This window comes from Apteryx mantelli, chromosome 12 (genome assembly GCF_036417845.1).
Source record: "Apteryx mantelli isolate bAptMan1 chromosome 12, bAptMan1.hap1, whole genome shotgun sequence".
Taxonomy (NCBI): Eukaryota; Metazoa; Chordata; class Aves; order Apterygiformes; family Apterygidae; genus Apteryx; species Apteryx mantelli.
The window spans coordinates 21,133,859-21,153,670 of record NC_089989.1 but is presented as its reverse complement, the minus strand read 5'-3'; the positions used below and the strand labels follow the sequence as shown (position 1 = coordinate 21,153,670).

General features: G+C 44.8%; 1 protein-coding gene across 1 annotated transcript in view; it reads left to right on the top strand.

The window, feature by feature from the left end:
* LRIG1 (leucine rich repeats and immunoglobulin like domains 1) overlaps nt 1-19,812 on the top strand; it is a 100,084-nt gene that overhangs the window by 39,838 nt on the left and 40,434 nt on the right. Inside the window, exons 2-3 of the mRNA XM_067303657.1 lie at nt 818-889; nt 5,990-6,064. Of these exons, the coding sequence (XP_067159758.1) occupies nt 818-889; nt 5,990-6,064 (147 nt within the window). The remainder of the gene's footprint in view (nt 1-817; nt 890-5,989; nt 6,065-19,812) is intronic.

Genomic DNA, 19,812 nt, shown 5'->3' with positions numbered 1-19,812 from the left:
AGCAGTAGTTGCAGTGTGTTCTTTCCAGAAGCACGTTAAACAATTGCAATGGCTGTATTTCCAAACAGGCATGTCCTGCAAGCCAAGTCTGCTCTCCCAGAAGGTTTTTTTCAGATAATATAGCACAGTTTATTTGCCATCCTGTCCCTCAGTGAAGTGCTGTAATACAATCTAGGCTTTGACTGGCAGGTAGTTGGAAAGCATTGGTTGGGGTAGCTATGGAGCAAAACATTTACTGTTGCGTGAGGTGGCAATACAACAACAGCAGGTTGAAAGCTGTAATCACTGATTTTAAAGGAAGAAAGAACCATTTAGTGATATATTAGTGTTATAATCTTGTTAGCAAATATAGAAAATACATAGTAAGTGTACATGCCTATATGTGTTTTATCTGTATGTAATGCGTAGTGGCATATAAAAAATCCCATGTGTATGCAGATATAAAAATAGCAGCAGGTTTGATTGCTTCAGTTCAGACTAATTTGTCAGGAAATACCTTATTCATCTGTGATTAGTTACATGGTTATGAATAATCAATAGAAGATTATAAGTGCAATTGTATAATATTAAGACAAATTAACTGTACACGCTAATACAAAAGAAGAAAATGCTTAGGGAGAGCTAGATAATATTTGACCACAAAATTAAAGCAACCGTCTAGTTTATTCAGCAGAGAAGTGCTGCTCAACCCTGTTTCTTAAAGGTTCTTTTAAAACAACAGATCATCTCCCAGTACAATCCAGAATAATTAAGATGACTGGGTTTTGCTGAGCACAGTAACTGGAGTATGCTGATCTACTGCCTTTTATTTTAACAGAAACCTGAGCTACAACAAGTTGACGGAGATTGATCCTTCTGCCTTTGCAGAGCTGTCGAACCTACGGGAAGTGTAAGTATTCTTTGCAAGGTTTTAATTGTATTGTCTTGTTGAACAGAAGGAAATTGTATATAGTTTCCCAAGACAGCACCTTCCCTTGGCTAACTTGAATCAGCGGAGCTGACTTGGTGTGGGTGTTTTTTTCACACTCCACCTGTGCTGCCTTTTTTTAACCAATCAATTAGCAGAACACAACTTCCTAATCGAAACAGCATAGCCGTTACTGGAAATCTTTGGAGTTTGCCTCCCTCCCTGTCTTGTGCAATGCTCTGAGGGAGCAGTTCGGCTAACACACCTGAGCATACACACTAAGCTTCTTGCTGAAAGGATAACCCTGAAGCAAGGCAGAACAGCCTGGATCGTGATATCTGATGCCAACCTAGCCCGAATCTCCCAGGAAACAAAGGTGTAGTGTAGTGGATAACAAAGCACTTAACTGTGTCTCCTCCTTTCTTAGACATTTGTACTGCTTTTGGAACCAGAACAAATTTTTTTTGAAGTCTGCTAGGAGAGCCTGAAATGACGGAGTTTTCTTTTGGTTTGGTGGGGGAAGAGAAGGAGCTAATGAAGGCTTGAGTAGCTGTTACAGATTCCCCTTTCTGCACTGTCGGTAAAAGAAAATTCTGTTTTGGGGGAATTGCAGGATTTCCCAACTCCAGATCCGCGTAAGCGCTCAGCAGTGAATATTCCTAGAGCTGTTGCACTTGTCAGCTTTTCACAGCAATTCTGAAGCTCTGATTTGGGGTTTCGAAAAGTGAAAGTGACTGAAATTGCAAGCGGTGGGTTGAGGTAATGAGCTCTCATTTGAATGCTGAATTGCTGACATACTTGAGGTTTGGGCTCTGTTTGAAGAACTACTGATGCCTCATGGGAAACTGAAAAAACATTTCCTTTCCGAAACAATACTGTGCTCTGTGTATATCGTTCATTTGCTCTTGTCCTTTGTCTGTTTTCATTAAGCGTTGGCTCTGGGGCTCGTGGAGGGGCCAGATTCTGCGATCCTTAAATAGGCAAAGCAGTTTACTACTGTGGGACTTCTGCCTGACTAATGTCTGCAGAACTGGACCACGGGGATTAATACACTGTCTCTCCACCTGCCTAATCTCCCGTGGCTCCCCTGCTTACGCTAGAGTAGTACTAGGGAACATGATTAAGTGAGGAACATGCATCAGGAGTGACTGCAACTCTCTGACATAAGTTCATAACCATCTTAGCAGTAAGGGAGGGGGAGAAAGTGATGCAGGTGAGCAAAATGCTTCCTATGGGATCTGTTTGCTCAACTGTTCTTTAAACTATGGAAAGCCTTAAATTGCTCTGTGCTTAGAGAACAGAATCACAGCCCTGATCCCATGAGCCTTTAGAGTTATTCTAACATGACTGTGGCTTAGCAATAGCTTTTATTAGTGGAAGCGCCTGAAGGCGTGTGACTTCAGGGAGCAAGGTGTTGGGAAGATTGCGTGGCTCCCGATTGCTTGGTGGGCTCCCTTGTGCAAAGTGCTGCAGCATCGAGGGCAGGACAGGCTCTGCGCTGAGCAGGTAACTGTTAAAAAGGTGTGAGGGAAATGGGGAAGGTAAGTAATGCAGCCCACAAAGTAATGGCACAGATAAGAGCTGCGTGCTGAATTAGAAAAGCAGGCTTAGGGGAAAGGGAAGCAGAGAAGTGAGTAGGAGGGAAGGGGAGAAGTCTGAAATGGGAGACTGAAAGAGAACCAGAGGTCTGGAGTGGAGCCTGGAAGGCAGCTGCTGGAAAGTGTGAGGGAGAAACTCTATTAAAAGCCCTGTCTACCAATCTTGGTTGCTTTTGAATAACAGCTAAACCACAGACCACTGTAATAAACTGTATCTCACAAAGAGAACCACATCTGTACTGCCAGAGCATCTCCTTTCTGAGTTTTGTTGTTTTTTTTTTTTTTTTTAAGCGCTTTACAGACATTCATGAAATAAGCGTCATGCTGTGGCATGTCTTGAGAGCAAGTCAGTGTTTTGCTGTGCGCGCTGCGCTGGGCAAATCAAGTCACCCTCGGGGAAAGAGATTGCCCCAAATAATAGATGCATTGATAAGACCTGAAACCTCCCATGATGCTTTGAACACAGAGCCTGTGGTTCCTAAGCACTACAGATGAGGCTCAGCTCGCTGTATGTCACTGTATGTGCATAATTAGCACAATGTATTTTGAAAACCTTTGTTTTCTCTTGATTTTTAAGAAGATGTCCCTGAAACAAAGGATTTCAGCTTTATAGCTGACTGTCGATGCTTCTGTTTTGGTTTATGAAGGTGGTAATAAAATAACTCTAGCCTCCATTTTTTCCCTTCCCTTGGGTTTAGCCAGTTTTCCTGTTTTTTAAACACAGCTTTCACCTAAGAGTTTGAGTCTGTGTGGAATGAAATTTGGTAGTACAAAGCAACATGAAACCCCATAGTCCCACATGATTGAATGCATTGATCCCTTTTACAAAGGGAGCCCTTCATTTCCCGCCAGCACATTTCTGGGTGGGTTGTCCACCAGTTTTGTGCTTGTTCCTACAAAACGCACAATATGGAGTCCTTCAGATGGCAGTGGAGCTCTGAAATAGCTAATTGTGCTGCTGAAGCCTCATATGGAAGGGACTGAAGCGTGCTTATCTCCTTCAGGAGAGCTAGGCTTTTTCTCGCATCCCCTTCGTTGATCCCTCTAAGGACCATCCCATCCCCAGGGTCTATTCACTCTGGCACTTGGGTTGAAAGGATGGGGGGGGTCTTACTGTGGGTAGGCCCTGTTGTCCTTTCTGGGGTTGTCTCAGGTCGTACAGATCATGGGACCCGTGAGAGTGATGGTTGCATGGCTCTCATGTTTTCCAAGCTCATACTACGAGGTAATAGTAATTGTGCTAAAATTCCTCTGCAAACAACTCACCTTTTATTTTCTAAAGTGCCTTTCACTGAAAGCTCTGGAGAGCTGTGCTATTTTTGAGCAGGCTCCATTTCAGCTTGACACCAGCCTGGCAACTTGACCGTAAATATTTTATACGGGTGGCCCCCCCCCCTTCCTCCCCTCTTACCATCCAGAGGCAGCAGATTTGTGTCATCAAAGGTGAGGGCTGGGGAGCAGAAAGGAGACAGAAATGTTAAATTTGCTGAGCTAGAAGTCTGGTGGTTTTGTTTTGTTTTGTTTTTTTCCTGTTTTGTTCCTTTAAATGTGGGAGGGGGAGGATGAGAGGGAAATCCCAGACAAATACAAAGCTTGGCCGTCTCCACTGCATCAGCAACTGGTGTCTGCGAGCCAAGAGAGAAAATGAGGTGGGAGAACAACTTCTGACTATGCTGTTTTACTGAGGAGGACCTGACAGGCCACCAATATTTGAAAATCGCACTTATGTCAGAAGGATTTGAACACTTGTTAGACGCTGATTGGTGTTGCAGCCGCCTAGCCAGAACTGACTCAGACTGGAGGAGAGTGGGCCTAATTCTCCCTCCTCTCCTGCGCTTTTCCAAAAGGTGCTTGGTTGGATGCAGATTAAAGTATGGCACACGTGCATTTTAATGCTCTTTCCAGCTTGCTTTGTACCTCTGAAAGCTCTAGACCTTGCATATAATATCAGTAACAATGAGCTTTTAGTTGCAAAGCAGAGCTCCTTGCTGAATTGCAATGCATCTGGCTTTTTTCCCTTACATTTTAAGTACGGATACAATGTTAGAGGCAGAGCTGAGGTCGAGAAAAGCTTTTATCCCAGCAGTGCCTGGAACTCTTCGTGAAATCAAATCTCTCGCCTGCTCTCGGAGGAGTCAGAAGGAAGTTCTGTGATGGATGTATCGCTGCCCTCTCCCAACGGCCAAAAATATTTTTAAAGGGCAAAAAAACCAACCCCAGCCAAAATTGAGGATTGCCCCAACTTGTGCCTATGGCTTAGCACTTCGCAGCTTCCCTGTGCTCCTTCACCAGTGACGAGATGCTCTGCTTCTCGCACCCAATTTGGAGTCGGATGCATCTGCAAGTTATTTGCAGGCCTCCCTCCCCTCCTGGAGAGGGGAGGCCTCGGGGAGTAAAGCGAGATGCCTTCTCAGAGCGTTATGATACTTCTCAAGACGCCGTTGTAAAACACCCTGGAACGGGAAGGGGATCGTTCGCTGAGCGCGAGAGCCTGCTGGCCTCCCGACCTCCCCTTTTGCCAAAGCGCGTCTGGGGGGAGAGGTGGAAGGGGGGCGGCGGCGGTGGGGTGTCAGCGGGAATCTGGCAAGTCGGGAGCGAGAGACCCTGCGAAATGCTGCCTTGCCAATAACTGATCTCCGGCCACGGAGGCGGCCGGGGGGTCCTCCGGCACTGCCGTGCGCGCTGCCCCTCGCTCGGCTTGGCAGCGGCTTGGCTTTAATTGCTTCAGCATGCGGCGGCGGGGGACGGGGAGGTGGGGGGAGAGCGGCAAGATGGCTAAGAAATTAGGTAATTTTCAAGCAGCCAGACAAGCAACTGTTACAGTAATTAATTGACTAATTCACCGTACAAACAAGGGCTCTTTAAACCAAGGAAGAGCCCGTCGCATGGCAAGGATCTGTTTTCAGTCAGAAAAACACTTCAAACATTAGGCCGTTGAAGGGGGACGTTTTTGTGTCGGCCGGGCGGGGGTTTCCAAGAGCAGGGCCCCCTCTGTAATTGCCGTTAGCCCCGCAGGGCCGCCGCCGGAGAGCAAGGCTCTCTAGGAAGCCCGGAGCTACCGAGATGAAAGCGAACCTGGAGCAAACGGCCTGATTTTGTCGGGGTCACTGTGTGCTCGGGGGGCTCGGGGTGGCCCTTCCCTCCCGGCGCGGGAGGCGGTGATGTTTCCCAGTGGGTTTTGGAAGGCTCCCGCGTGAGCGTGAGCCGACTTTGTAAAGCTGTTGTAGGAATAATTATGGCGGCTCTCATTTAAAATAAATAAATAAAAGGCTTGGGTTGGGGCTGAGAGGTGAGACTGCCGGAAAGATGCAGCAAAGCCCCTCAAGATGGAGACCTCTGCCGAATGACGGGGGTCCCAGGTGAGTCAAGGACGGCAGATAACGAGCCGCGTGTTTATGCAGAGCCCCACGCTGAGGCTGTACGCAGCTCGCGCGCGCCTCGTCTTCGGCTGCTTGTTTAAACGATGAATTTCTGCTCGTTGCAGGCGACTGAACAACAACGAGCTGACTGCCGTCCCGTCCCTGGGAGCTGCTGCTTCCAACGTCCTCTCGCTTCACCTGTGAGTTGCTGCTCCGGCTTCCTGCCTCTTTTTGCCTTTGACTGTCTGTTATTGTTTGTGGGGTAGATTTAACTTGCTTATGGAGAGTTTCGTGTGTGTCACACCCGCTTCTGCTAACTCTTCAAGTTTCATTGCGAGGCTTGTTGATACCTTAATTAAGAAACATCTTCTGGAGTTCTATGATTTATGTGAGATTGTTTGATAAATCTTGCGCTGTTCTAACACAGTTTGTGAGAGCAAGGCAAAAGATAACACTTGAAGGCCAATTAGAAGTCTGCAAACTCTAGAATAGATCATTTCTCTGATACTTAACTTATGGAATGATCCAAAATAGGCGACCACTCTGTCAGCTCAACCAAGTCTGTAGAAATGTCTTCCAGAGTCCCAAAAGCCAATTCTTTGCAAATCTGGATTTGTGTCTGACTGGAGTGGAGCTGCTCAGGATTCAAGCAAACATAACTGATACAATTTGTTCTTCAAAACCTGATCTTGGGTGCAGCGTGACTTTTTGACCTGTGCCCCAGCAGAACCCAGCAAAAGTAATTGCAGTTGTTATTCAGGTGAAGGGTTCGTTGGCTAGTGACCTGTCGCAGATAATTACGGTGGGTAGTGCTTCCGTGCAGCCTTCAGGAATACCAGTATGGGCAATTATGGGTAATTGTGAAATAAGACACCCCTAGGAGAAATTTACACTAAAGTCTATCAGATGGTCACTGTTCCTGCTGCTAGAGGAACGCAGATAGTACTTTTCGTTTTTTTTGTTTGTTTGTTTTTGTGATTGTTCTCGTTATTCCCATAAACATTTCATCCTTCGCTAAGCCATTGAAATCTTATGGTCAGTGATAACTTGTGGCAGTAAATTCCACAGGTTAACTATATTTGGGGTAAAAATACGTTCTTTTTCATTGTCTGCCTTTGGGTTTCAATCATTATCTTGTTCTTGTGCTATTATAGAAGTACATAATTTTACCTTCTCTTTATTGTTCTTTTTTTTTCTTGGCCCTGTTCTGGTCATATTCTCTGTTCTTAAAACCAAGAGACTATTCATGTCCTAATCTTTCAGGGAACTCATTCCAGGCTTCCTAACAATTTTTATAGTCAGCCTTTCAACCTCTAATTTTTTATTTTGAGGGAGTGATTAGTCACTGTAGGGTTAGATCTGCAAAAACCTTGAGGTTCCTAACTTTGGGAGTTTAGGTGCCTGCAAAAGAATTAGACTTGAAGGCCCTTGTGAATCTGCCACCAAGGATCTCAGGTTGGGGACACTGCTGAAGGGAATAGTGACATTGTAATATCGCCTGTATCAAACTTCTTAGTACCTTAAGAGTGTGGATTTCTAAAATTGTTTTTGCATGTGTCTGCTTATAATGCACACCGAGAAGGAATTTTGCTGAGGTATGCATGATACCTCCCAAGTTCCTGGGAAAGGGAAGTGGTTATAGTTGATACGGATTCCAGCAATGTACTTGAGCAGTTCAAGGGATGGCTTCCAGTGTGCATGACCTTGCAGTGTCTGGCTACGGGCAGGTGTCTCATCCTTTCCCATTGCGCTGGATTTACTTCTCCTCGTGGTGGATAATACCAGTGTCCAAACCAGGTGATTGGTCCTCCAGGGCTTAAAAAGGCTCTGAATTACTCTGAAACAGCTTGATTCATTGACTAAAAATACCTTCCTATTACTTAAATCAAGGACAAAATAGAGTGAAATGAATTGGCACTGTTCCTGTTCTTCCATTAGGCAGTGTTAAAATATGCAAAACAGAAAAACTCTTTCCCTGTCTTAATTCAGTTTAGGGATCTTAGGTTAAAGTTGGCATCCATATCTCTCTCCTGGTGTGAAGTAAGCTTAGCTTTTATTTGAGATATAGTGCCTTTGGTCTGATTCTTGGGCATGCTGTGTTCGTACAGTGCTTATAAAGACCTAAAAGTGCTCCTGTGTTATCACCAGCTCTGGATCTAGTGAGCGTCTTTCAGTTAAATGGATAAATAACCGCTTCATCTCCTGAGCGTAGGGGTGACTTGTGTCTCAGCCATTATCAGAGCTGCCAAATGTGTCGCACGCAGCTGGTGTGAAACCAGCTTATTTGATTTCTACCTCCTGCCTCTCCCCAGCTCTGGGACCATGTGTGAAGTCCAAGCCCATGATCTGGGGGCTACTGGCTGTAGCACTGCGCAGCGACTGCTTCCGTGCAGGGTCCCTTGTGTAAGGCACGATCCCTGCTTCCCACTTTCACCGAGCTCGCCAGGCTGCCACCTAACCCAGTGTGTAGCATGTCATGCGCTGGGATTCAGAAACTTCAGAGATCTGTTTTATGGGTGGAAAGCCTGCATAAAATTTACTATCTCGGATATAGTTCTAGGCCCCCCAAATCGGCTTTCCTTTCTCACAAAGTCTATAAATGATCCGAGTTTCAAAAGCCCCTGTTGTTATTTTTGCTATTAATTTAGCCATTGGCAAAGGACCAAATTGCAAGAGCTTTGGCATTTGATTCCTGAAATGAAATAAGCGGTTTGGAAAGGAGGAATAACGACTGGTGGAAGGCAGTAGATTTACTACTCCTCTGAAATTTCAGAGGGTACAGAAGGAAGGGGAAGGTACAAAGCCAAATGATAAAAGGACATTTTCTAAACAGACCTGCTTAGTATCACTTTCCAGAAATCTGTATTGCTTTCCTCAGCTGCTACACATAAATAACTCTGGCGATAGCGGGATTTGTAATGCTGCTGTCATACCTCTGCAAGAATGGTCTTGCTTACCCCGTTTCAGAGAATGCCACTGCGGGGTTACTTTTTTGCCTGCATTTCCTTTTAATTTTTATCAGAGGTAAAAAATAACCTGCAAGCATGTTTTAAAGTACCTGTTTTAATCAACATTGGTGACTAACTCGCATTAGAACAACTTGCTGAGGAAGTGAGGCTTTCGTCATCATTGGGAGTCTTTAAATCAGTTAGATGGCTTCCTAAAAGATGGACCTTTAGTTCGACGGTGGGTTAATGGGCTTGATTGTTGGGTAAAAGTCTTTGCCCTTGTGTGGTGTTAGGAGTCGGATTATACGCTCGCACTGGTTCCTTCTGGCCTTCAAATCTGTGAAGTAATAATTGGGGAGGCTGCCAAACCAAACCAGGGTGAAGACTCATAATGAAGACTGTGTACTGAGAAATTGGTTTATATTTAAGCATATAGCGTTACAGTGTGTTCTTACTGTTAAAGAAAAATAAATATTTCTTTTTTTCTCAGTGTTTATAAACGTGTGAAGTGTGTTTACCTCAGAACCTCTCAAGTAGGTTTTGTGTATTGCATGTGGTTAAGCATTTCCAAAGGGCTGTGAATGTATTATCAGAGCAATGGTTGTATATTTGTCACTCAAAACAGTCCTTTTGAATGGGTTAAACCATTCACCTCCCACTCTTCCCGAATTGGGGAAGAGACTTTCTCCCCCTTTGGTGCTGTGACTGTACTCAAGAAACCTGCCGTAGGATTAAAGCAGTGTGAATGGGGATTGCCCCGGGTTTTAAACCAGCTTGTCCATTTTGGATTCCCCACTTTGGAGCTTCCCATCCTTGACTCCATCATCCAAAAACTTGCTTGACCCCATGTGCATGCGGACCGTGGGCTGTTATATATATATGTAAGCATATGTGAATCTGTTGGGGAGAGAATTCTCAAGGTTTACTGCAAACCTTTGGGTGTTTCAGGCTGTAGATGGATGCAAGTATACCATATGTATCAAACATGCTATGCCTTAATATACTGTCATGAAGTTTAATTCAGTTTAATTATTTCTTGAAGGGTCTGTTTGCCTTGCACGTTGAAAATGCTGCCAAAGTAGTTCATCTCAACAAGAGCAAACATAAGGGACTTGATAAAGCTTTTAATAGAACAGAAGGGAAGAATAATCTCTGTACGGGTTACCAAATAAAGACAGACATTAAATGCAAACATCTGTTAGTGCAAACAAAAGCCAGGAAATTCAGCTGGGAGGGGGAGAGACTGTGAATCTGGATTAATTCCGAAATTGCATCGGAGTAGCTGAGAGGAGAGTCTTGCCTGAAATTCCCACAGCATTTGTAACTTAGCTAGAGTTCCTAGATTTGGACATTTGGGAGTTGATGGCAGGATGTTTTCACTGACATGCTCTTGGCTGAGGATTTCCCTTCCCAATGTTCTGCTGCAACTCAAGTGTGTTAACTCTCTAGGCCCTTGAAAAGACTCTCTGCTCAAGCTTTTACCTGATCTGGTGGGGAAGGGGAGGATGGAGGAAACAATTTCTTTGTAGCAGAACTGAGAGTCTGTTTATGTGCAATTTCTGACTAACCTGTGTGGGGACCTGCTTAGCCTTGCTAGTGTCACATAAGAGGAGTTGAGCCGTGATCAGCTCTGTATTGGTCTGTTACTGCAGGTTTCCCACAAGCCCAAGTTCAGACCATACTCTGGAGCATTCCTGAAGGTGACAGATTCTGTCCCAAATGGGCAACTTAGCAAAGGTCCAAAATCTTAGGTCTAAAAGAGCTCGGTGGAGAGCCTGCTATCCAGACCTCTAAAGCAAGCATGGTAAATAGAGCAGTCTCTATGCCACATCCTTAGCTGGCTAGGAATTGAGGAAGTTAACAGATTAAGCACTTTAAAATAACTTTCTTTTTTTTCACTGTAACTCTTAAGCCTCCGCCATTTAGGAACAAAGGGGACAGTGACCCACAATAGTCAGCTGTCTATTAGCAAGAGTCAAAGCTGTCTGAGATGCTTTGGCCCCATGATCTTGCTCTGAATAAGCATGGATGACAAGGAAGTCAGAACAAGGATTTTTGGAGCAAAAGAGTGTGAAATTGGATTAGCTGATTCATGGAGGATGCAGTGACACTCTGCAGTGTATTTAACTGGGGGAAGCGAAATCAGTAGGACTACTCTGCTGCCAAACTGAGCATAAAAGTCTCTTGAAGAAAATCAATCTTCTTTACAGGCTCATTAATGTAAAGATCAATTCACATTAAACTGTAATTAAACAGAAGGGGCTAATAGGAGAAGGGTAAATGATCTACTGTGCCACAGGCAAAATATATAATGTAAAATTTGAAAACTAAGTACATGAAGAGTTGGGAACTGGGAGGGGCAGGGAACATACTAGGTTTGCTTGAAATGACTGGTGGGTTCAGATGCTGATGGGAGCAACATGATAATCATGAGGGGAGTCCTGTATGTGTTCCATGGGATCGCGGGAGTCAGGCCAAAGACCGCAGCCAGTAATTCCTATGTTAGGAGCGATGCTTTTGTTTGAACTGCGTGGTGTTTTAGAGAGCTTTTCTCTGAAGTGTTGGGGATTTCGCTAGGTTTCTGGTTAAGTTACTCTCATCGTTAATAACGTGGCCTTCGTTTCTTTTCTGACTTTAGCTTTTGTTTTCATTGGATCTCATTACTCCTTTGAACTGGATTAAAGCATTGACCAGTCTTGGAGATCTCTAACATGGCAGAATTGGGATCATACTATTGCTCCTCCTCCTGCAGCTGTTGTCTCACGCTTTCTTAGAGAATGCTTGGGAAAGCAGTTGTGATTTTAGTGGTGTTTACACTGCTTCTCTCTGCTCTTGTCAAATGCGGTTTGCAGAGGCTCTTCCTGGGGTCACGTGTGGTCCATTAGATTCTTTGAGCTCCTGTTTTGCCTTCACCCTTGAGACCAACATGCCTTGCTGTGTTATCTGAAACGGTGCTTGCAGTCGCTGTACACACCGATCAGAGCCAAGTGTGATCTTGCAAATATGCCTCCTTTCCACAAGCTTTTCCCAGGAGCTGAGGTGGTGGTGATGTTGAGATGTGCGAGTCCAGTTCCACTTTGCTTTTTGTGTTAAGATGGTGAAGACTCGGCTGAGCGCAGGAGAACTACAGATTGAATTTCTGACTGTGACCCTTCCTAGAGCCAAGGGCTTGAAACTGCTGCATCCTCACTGTTGGTAGAGCACGGCTCAAGTCTGATGTGTGAATTCGCTGGCGTATTCCTGACTAGGCTAGAGCATAAGCCTCTGTGTAGGCGGTGTTGATAGTCAGGAAGCTGGGGCTCAAATGAAGGGATTGAGGCCTGAGCTAACACGACAGTGTAGATGTAGCCGTGGAGCCCAGTCGTGGCCTGGGATCCTGCTGTGCTAATTGCTATACAAACAAAACAACTGCCTTGACCCCCAAGGGACTTAGTCTGCAAGTCATCCTTGCTGGAGTAAAAAAGAATGAGCTAATAATTAGAAATGAGGATAATACTCCGTTAATTCCATCTGGGTCCCAGCAAGCGTTTTTGTACTCCTAAGCACAAAATATAGATGACTCGGATGCGGCTGCACGCAGGGTCCGGTTGAAGTCGGCAGGGCTCTGCTCGTGCGCAGGACGCTGCTCGAGCGGCTCTGAAAACCACGCTGCCTGCCATGTTGCATAATAACTTGCGCAAAGAAAACTTTCTCTGGTAAATAAGGCAAAGCGATGCATGCAGATGTAGATCTAGCAGCATGAGTGGATTTACCCCCAGCCTGTGCTTGCATCAGTTCTCATTTGGTGTAATGTCTGCAGGGGCCAGTTCTCCAGTGTTTATTCGGGCAGCTCTCCTCAGTGGTTGGAGAGAGAGTTGCTTTCTGAGGGATTTGGTCCACACTACAGGCTACGCTACTCAGTACAGCTACTATTTTTGAATGTGAATATGGCAACATGAAAAGGTGAATAGAAAGAATGTTGGCAGTCAGGCTATTTAGTATGCAAGCAACGTGCAGGCATAACATAATATATTCTTAAGGCCACCTCTCCTGTTTGTTTTGCTCAGAGTTCATAGTAAGGCTCTGGTGTGTAAAGTCTGCTAGTTAGTGAGGCCAAAGACTGCAAGAGCCTTTCCCAGCGGAGGAAATTCTCATTAATCATGTGCTCCCAAGCACCAGAAGAGACACTGTTTTGACTTTTCGTTCGGGTTGTTGGAACGATTCTAATCACTTGCATGTCTTCTTCGAGCTTTCAGATATAATACGAGTGTATGGAAATGGCAAAGGATCTGAGGCTATTCCAGGGAAATGAGTAATCCTTTCTTTTAGAAAAGCAGCAGCAGTGAAACACGTCGTCCTCAGACTCAACAAAAGAGCGTCAGAAAGCGAGCTGGGCACGTACAGAGCAATGTAAGAATTGGCCAGAGGAAAAAGATATAGTGAAAGTTGGTGGCAGTTTTTGGAATACTAGTTACCCCCTGAGGCTATTTTATTATGTCTCTACTAGTGAGAATAACCATTCTGTGCGGCGGGGCAACTTCTCCTGCAAGTAGGGAATTGTTTTGAGCTGGGCTAGATCTGATCTAAAGTTTGTGTGTTGCTTAGCAGGGCATGTTAGCTTAGTCTTGCTCTGGAGGAAGGAAAGGACATAAGGCAGAGCACAAGATTAGGAATCGAAATACTTGAATGGTGTTTTTTTGAGCGTCCCACATCCATTACACCCTAAAAACAAGTAAATTCATGTTTAGGTAGGCCCACTCTTCCCCTTGCCCCAACTAAAGACCCGTGTTGCCCCGGGGCAGATGTAACGCATGAACGTGCAGTGCCGTTGGTGTGTTGCCTGAGAGCAGGCGTGTGTGTCGTGATGCACAGTGCGCAAGCTGCTTTCCAGCTTCCATCCCTTGCAGATCAAGTCTAGATGAGCAGTGAGGGTCATTTGCGACTGTGATCTTTTGTTAAGGTCAGTATGAAAAATAGCCTCGTATTTGAGCCTTATAATAGCCCAAACTTGCTACTATTAATATCTTTGGTAGATTGGCTGTCTCATTTGATGGCGTATGGCAAATAAACCGCATGTCTATTAAGGCAATTACTTTGTTAGCCTTCACAGGTTGAACAGATTTCAAATGTAAATAACTTGCTGAGTTAAGCTAAAAGTTTTTTCGTATATTGGAGTTTCCTGCCTAAGAACTGGTAGTAACTGTAATTTAGTTTGCTCTGGGGTCAGTAAAAGAATATCCACAGTTGCAATAAAATCAGGTTAAATTACCTCTCAGTAGAATTCTCTGTCCATCTCTTTTCTTCCGCAAGCATGAAACTTTGATGCAGTTTTGTGAGAAAATTGCACAAAATCAGGAAACCGTGAGTATGTGTTACTATTTCTATGCTTCCCTCCCTCCTGCGATTGCTCAGTGAGTCCTCATTACCAATCTTCAGGTGTCAGGCAGTTTATCCTGGTTCTCGGAGAGACACAAAAGGCCCATAATCAGTGGTCCTTGCTCCGAGTGTAATCTGCCTAGCCTGCCATTCCCTTCCCAGCAGTAGCTGCCAACAGATGCCTAGGGAACAGTAAGAGCAGGGGTCTGGGTAGAATCATGCTTTTTAAAGTATGGTGCCATAAATGTTTTCAAAATCTCTCCATTACCTTCATTACCTTGTTTACCTTCAAGCATCCTGGAAGGCTTGAGAACAGGCAGTGTCTTTTAGTTCCTCTGCATATAACAAGGCTAAAACTGTTTCAGCAGAGGTGTCAAAAATGAACCCGGCCCATGTGGTTCAAAGCCCAGTGAGTAAAACATCAGTTTTACCATTTACCTTCTGCTCTGTACAACATTTAGCACTTCCATCATTGCTTCCACTGACACTACTAGAAATAGTGCATAATTCAGGGTAAAGAATTACTAGTGTAAACAGTGTTCACTAAAATGTGATCCTGGCATGTCTAAGTTGGAAAAGATTAGCAAATAATCTCTAGAAAACTCACTTTTAACTGAATAAAAGCTGACTATATGCTGAATTTTCTGCTTTTAACTCATGTTAAATTCCCCAAATAATTGCAAAGATGAACAACAGACATCACTTTAAATGTTACAATCTTACTGTTGTTAAAACAGCCCTGTTGGAGGGAGGCAGAGTGGAAAATGTGAATGCTGGTTATTAAGGTAGATGAGAAAATGATCTGTCATACCTTTAGATGAAACAATCGCTTAAGAGACCATTCTCCCTTCCACGTGTGTGCATAACTCTTGCTTGTTAGCAGGAATTCCACGTGAATATTGATTGGGAGAAAGTGGTTGAGTGAGTACATGTTCTGCCTGTCAAACCATTTAATGTTCAATTGCACATCAGGGAAAATAGCAAAGGCAGCTAGAAAATGAAACAGGAGTACAGGGGCATACAAGTGGAAAGACAACTGTTTTAGTGGTAGAATATTTGAATGGAAGAAAATAAGTTGCGGGAGGGGGGGATGGGGAGAACTGAGGGCAGATGGCAAAATAGAATCTGTAAATGGCTCGTTGTTTTTAGATTTAAAATACCTTCTCCCAACCCGTCCATATACTACCAGTCAGACGCTACATAGAAATAATTGCTGAGTGGAGGGGTGATTTGCATAAACAGCTGGGGAAGAGAACTGGACTTTCAGTAATTTTCCAAGTACCCTGGAAAAGAAACACCCTTTGGTCGTCTTATTGAAGAAGTTGCTTTCCCCCAGGTTATGTTCTTGAAACAGTTAGCCTGCTTCCTTTTCAAAATAAGAGGAACTGAAGGAGTAAACGGTCCTATTAAAGAGGCTGAAGAACTTACTGGATAAGTGGTGGTAAATTCTTACCACTGATTTTACAAGACCTACCCCAGGGGATTTTAGGAACAGATAGTGTCTTACGTCAGTCTGAGTTAGCACAGTAGCAGTTCTGCTTCAGAGCTCAAGCTTTCAGGGCCCTGGGTCTTTTGAGACCTTGTTTTGCACTTTCCTTAAGCCATCCTTCCTACCTGATGTGCTTTACAAATAACAGCGTCTAGACTTTTTAAGAAGGGCTATCAAATCTATTTTCTCTGCTAACCTGATTGTTGCTTTTCTGCACAGGAGTGATTCCCTCTTGCAGGCTGAACAGTCTCAGCCAAGTAGAGCTCACCAGTGAAGTCTGCCCAGAGGCTATTCCTGTTTTTGGGGCCTTGCTGACAAGACCGATAAGCCATTTCAACAGAGCACAAGTGTGTGTCTTGTTGGAACAGACTAACCAGCCAGCCTATCTGTATTTCTGAAGTGTTAACAGGACCTGGACTGGTCAGTCGAAAATGTGTGCTTCTCCAACTGCTGCCTTCTTCAAGAGTCTGCCACTAGTTTCTTTAGACTTTGAGTGTTTCATGGTCTGTTAGAGAGTAGGCAGGTACTGAATTATCAGTATATTGTCCCTTACTTACTTTCCTCAGCATTAGGTTAACAGAACTCTTGTACAGTTAAATCCACCTGTTTTCACTGTCTTCCAGTCAAAGATGGGATAAGTGTGTGTGTCACATCATGGCTTTCAGGCACAAACAGTACATGCACAAACAGTGCATACTATCAAGGAGTTTGCTTGTAATTAGTTTGGATTAATGTCCCAGCATTACAGGCAGAGTCATTACATTTGGTTTGCACTTAAAAATTGCTTCTCTACTTGTGTATTTTCCCCTCCTCACTCCTGTGGAGAGAAAAAAGCAAAACAAAGCCACCCACAAAACACATGCACCCACTAGGCTGTGATGAATATTCTTTGCTTTGATCATTTATTACACAAAGAAAAACTAAAATTGGCATCAGGATTTAAGGATGAAAGTGCCTACATGCCCTGTGATCCTGGACCTCCTGGCTTTCAAATGAAAGTGCTACTTTTGTTAACCAGAAGCACAAAACTCAGGTGTGATGAGAGTGAAAGGAAGATGCTATCTCCAGCTTGGAGGTGGGATATGGTAGCTGGCCTGACCTCTGCTCTGGGGCTAGTTAAATTGGCATCTGGACTAGCTCTGATTTGCAGTGACTGCTCCTTCTTTTCACAAATCTGGCTCGTCCTCAAAGCCAATGATAAGGATGCGTGTGGGACAGCCAGCAGTCCTGACATAGAGTAGACCTGTTTGTGCTGGGATCTGTGCAAGGATGGGACAGTGGAGAGCAGGAACTCAGCATAGCAGCAACCTGGTGGGGGTGAAGCTGGGCTCTTTCTCAGGCTTCAAGGACTGGCTCATGAATGGTGTTGAGGCAGGAGAGTGTCAGACCAAGGGCAAAAGATGTAGAGCATAAAAACACTGCCCAGAAAGGGACCTATTATGTCATTTGCCAGCACCTGCATCTGAAAGACCCCTTTCAAACACTGACTGAAGCCAGCCTTCGAAAGAGATGATGCTGTGCCCCCCAACCCTGTTCAGAAGGCTGGTGCAGAACCATGTAGTTTCATGCATCCTTGTATGAGGACTGCCGTTTACCTTATATGACTCTTCTCTCTGTTCTTGTAGGACAGTCCTGTTCCTTTTTAGCAGAGTTCCTTTCAGCAGACTCTCTCCTCTTCTTTGTCTTTCTCTGTGCTTGCACCAGACTAAGTGTGCTTGCACTAGGTCAAGAAATGTGAGAAGAGCAGTTATTTGGACTAAGAGCTGGGATAGAAGGCTTTGAAAGATGTGCACAGATAACCAATTTTGTGAACACTCTCATATGTTTCAAAACCAGAACTGATTATGCCTGCTGACTTGGAGGTGCTCACTCTCTCCCTTGTGCCAGAGACCTGTCCAAACAGTGGTGCAACAAGATGGGCAGCCCCTGCTGCATCACTCTCACCCCAACCCCCATTGATGGGTGCACTGAGCGGTGCTGAAGATCATTGCCAAAACACTTTGAGGTAGAGCTGGAGGCGAGGTTGTGCTCTGATGTTGAGTTTGCAGAAGTTCATGAGAGCTGCTCCTTACAGAGAGACAGTGATAGACAATGAAATGTGCCTTACATGGCCTTTTTAAAGAATCTGTGTCCTTTGTGAATACATCATTTAAAAAACCCTGTGGAGTACTGTCTTCACGAAACATCAAGTGTAACCTGAAGAGAGCAGAAAGACTCTGGTGCTCTTGGAACCACCCTGTTGCTGATGGGGGGGACTGTATCCATAACAGAGACTGCCTTGTCTTCAGGAATCTCAATTTGCTTTGATGTCATAACAGGTTGTGCAATCTGCTGAGCAGATAAGACAGCCTCTGTTTTAAAGATGACTAACTTCTAATCCTGCCTGTCCCACATCTTTTACTCTGCTAATTGGATCGAATGCTGAAGGCTTAGGAAGTTGCGTATTGCAAAGAGTCTCTGAAATCACGTGGTGGCACATCAAAAAATTCTCGTGAGAGTAAACGCAGATCAAAATGGGGGAGAGGGCTTTCAAAAATTACATCAGTTATATCAGTGAAGCTAACACACAGCATAAAGTCCTCTCTTAACAAGAATCAGAAAGTTTACATAAATGTTGCCAGTGCAGAAATATTCTAAGAGTATATCTCTGTCTGGATTTTTTTGGTTATCATAGTACAAAGGCTTTGCTTCATGCGGACAGTACTGAACCCAGTGAGAGCCCTTGATGAATGTCCATCAGATCTAGACCCTTGGTTATGTCTAGCTGCTCTGAAAGCCAGGTTCCAGAGCGTGCTTGGCCTCTGCCTAACTCTAGTCTATGGGGCTGTCTCGTGAAAAGGCTATGAGAGCGTGCCTGGCAGGAAGAGATACCCCTGCTTGTGTTCAGACACCCAGCATCCAAGGACACTCTGAGGCCATGCTTGGCCCGCACCAGAGTCGGGGCTTTCAGTCTCTCAATGTGCAAGGCAGATGAGCTTGCTCCCGTGGGTGGCCACAGAGTAGCCCTTAATAGACGGTGTATACATAGCCCTTGAGTCACACCAGTCTCACATGAATAGTCCTGTTGACTTCAGTGGAACTATTTGCGTGACTAACGGTTTGCTTGTGGGAATAAGGAGTTCATAACCCAGCCCTGTATGTCATTGAGTTGCAGGCAGCTGCTGTTCCTAGGTACCAGGGATGGATGAGCAAATCCCATCTCCCCCGCTGCTTTCTGTCTCTGGTTGACCATAACTCTGGACAGGGACACTTTTGGGGGCGGGAGGAAGGACACCCAAACCCCTTTTTCTTTAACCTGCGCACCAGGCAGTGTATAGCTGTGAACAGTTTGCTTCATGCATGTCCATCCTAAACCACCAATGCAGGGAAAGAGCATAACCTGATGAAAGCAAGCCCCTTGAAATGTATCAGTTTTGAAGATGATGTACAGCAGATGGAGAAATGTCTTTAGACTTCCTGCCCTGTTTCGGTTTAGCTGGAATAGCTCTGTTAGCCTGTTCTTGCTTTACGCTTGCACACAATGATTTTAAGTGAAACAGTGTAAAATGGTCACAGACTTTGTTTGATGCACCTTAGAAAGACCTTGTTTTGAAGGAGTACTAGGGAGAGGGAAGGTCCTGGCATATGTCCCCAAGCAGAGTATGTAAACCTTCAGAAGTAAGTAGGATACATGTAAAACTTGCGCAGGGTTTTTTTGTGGCTGACCCTAAAATGTGGTGGCTGCTTGGCCTGCCACTGCTCTAGCCTTGTCGTGCGTGCAGCCGGCACCTGAACAAACAGAGCTGTATCTGCAGCAGCCCTGGGAATCTGCCAGAATTCCTTAGGGAAGGAGTGATTCAGAGCATCTGAGAAAAGTGGGGGCTGCTTCCACGCATCCTCGCTTCCTGACCGGAGGATAACCCATGCAGCTTTACTTTGAAAGGAAAGTGGGGCTGTGCCCTTAAGCAAATACAACATATATTTGGTTGGATGAAAATGTACGTTCTTCTAATGGTAAAAAATCTCGAGCCTCGCAGGTTATCCTGGCTGGGCTGACGTGACAGTGCAAGGAATCAGACAGCTAGTGGTGCTGTCCCAGAGCAATTGGGAAGCATGAGGACTTGTGCTCTTCAGGCAGTTCAGCCTTTAAGAAGGTCTCAGGCATGGAAGCAAAGGA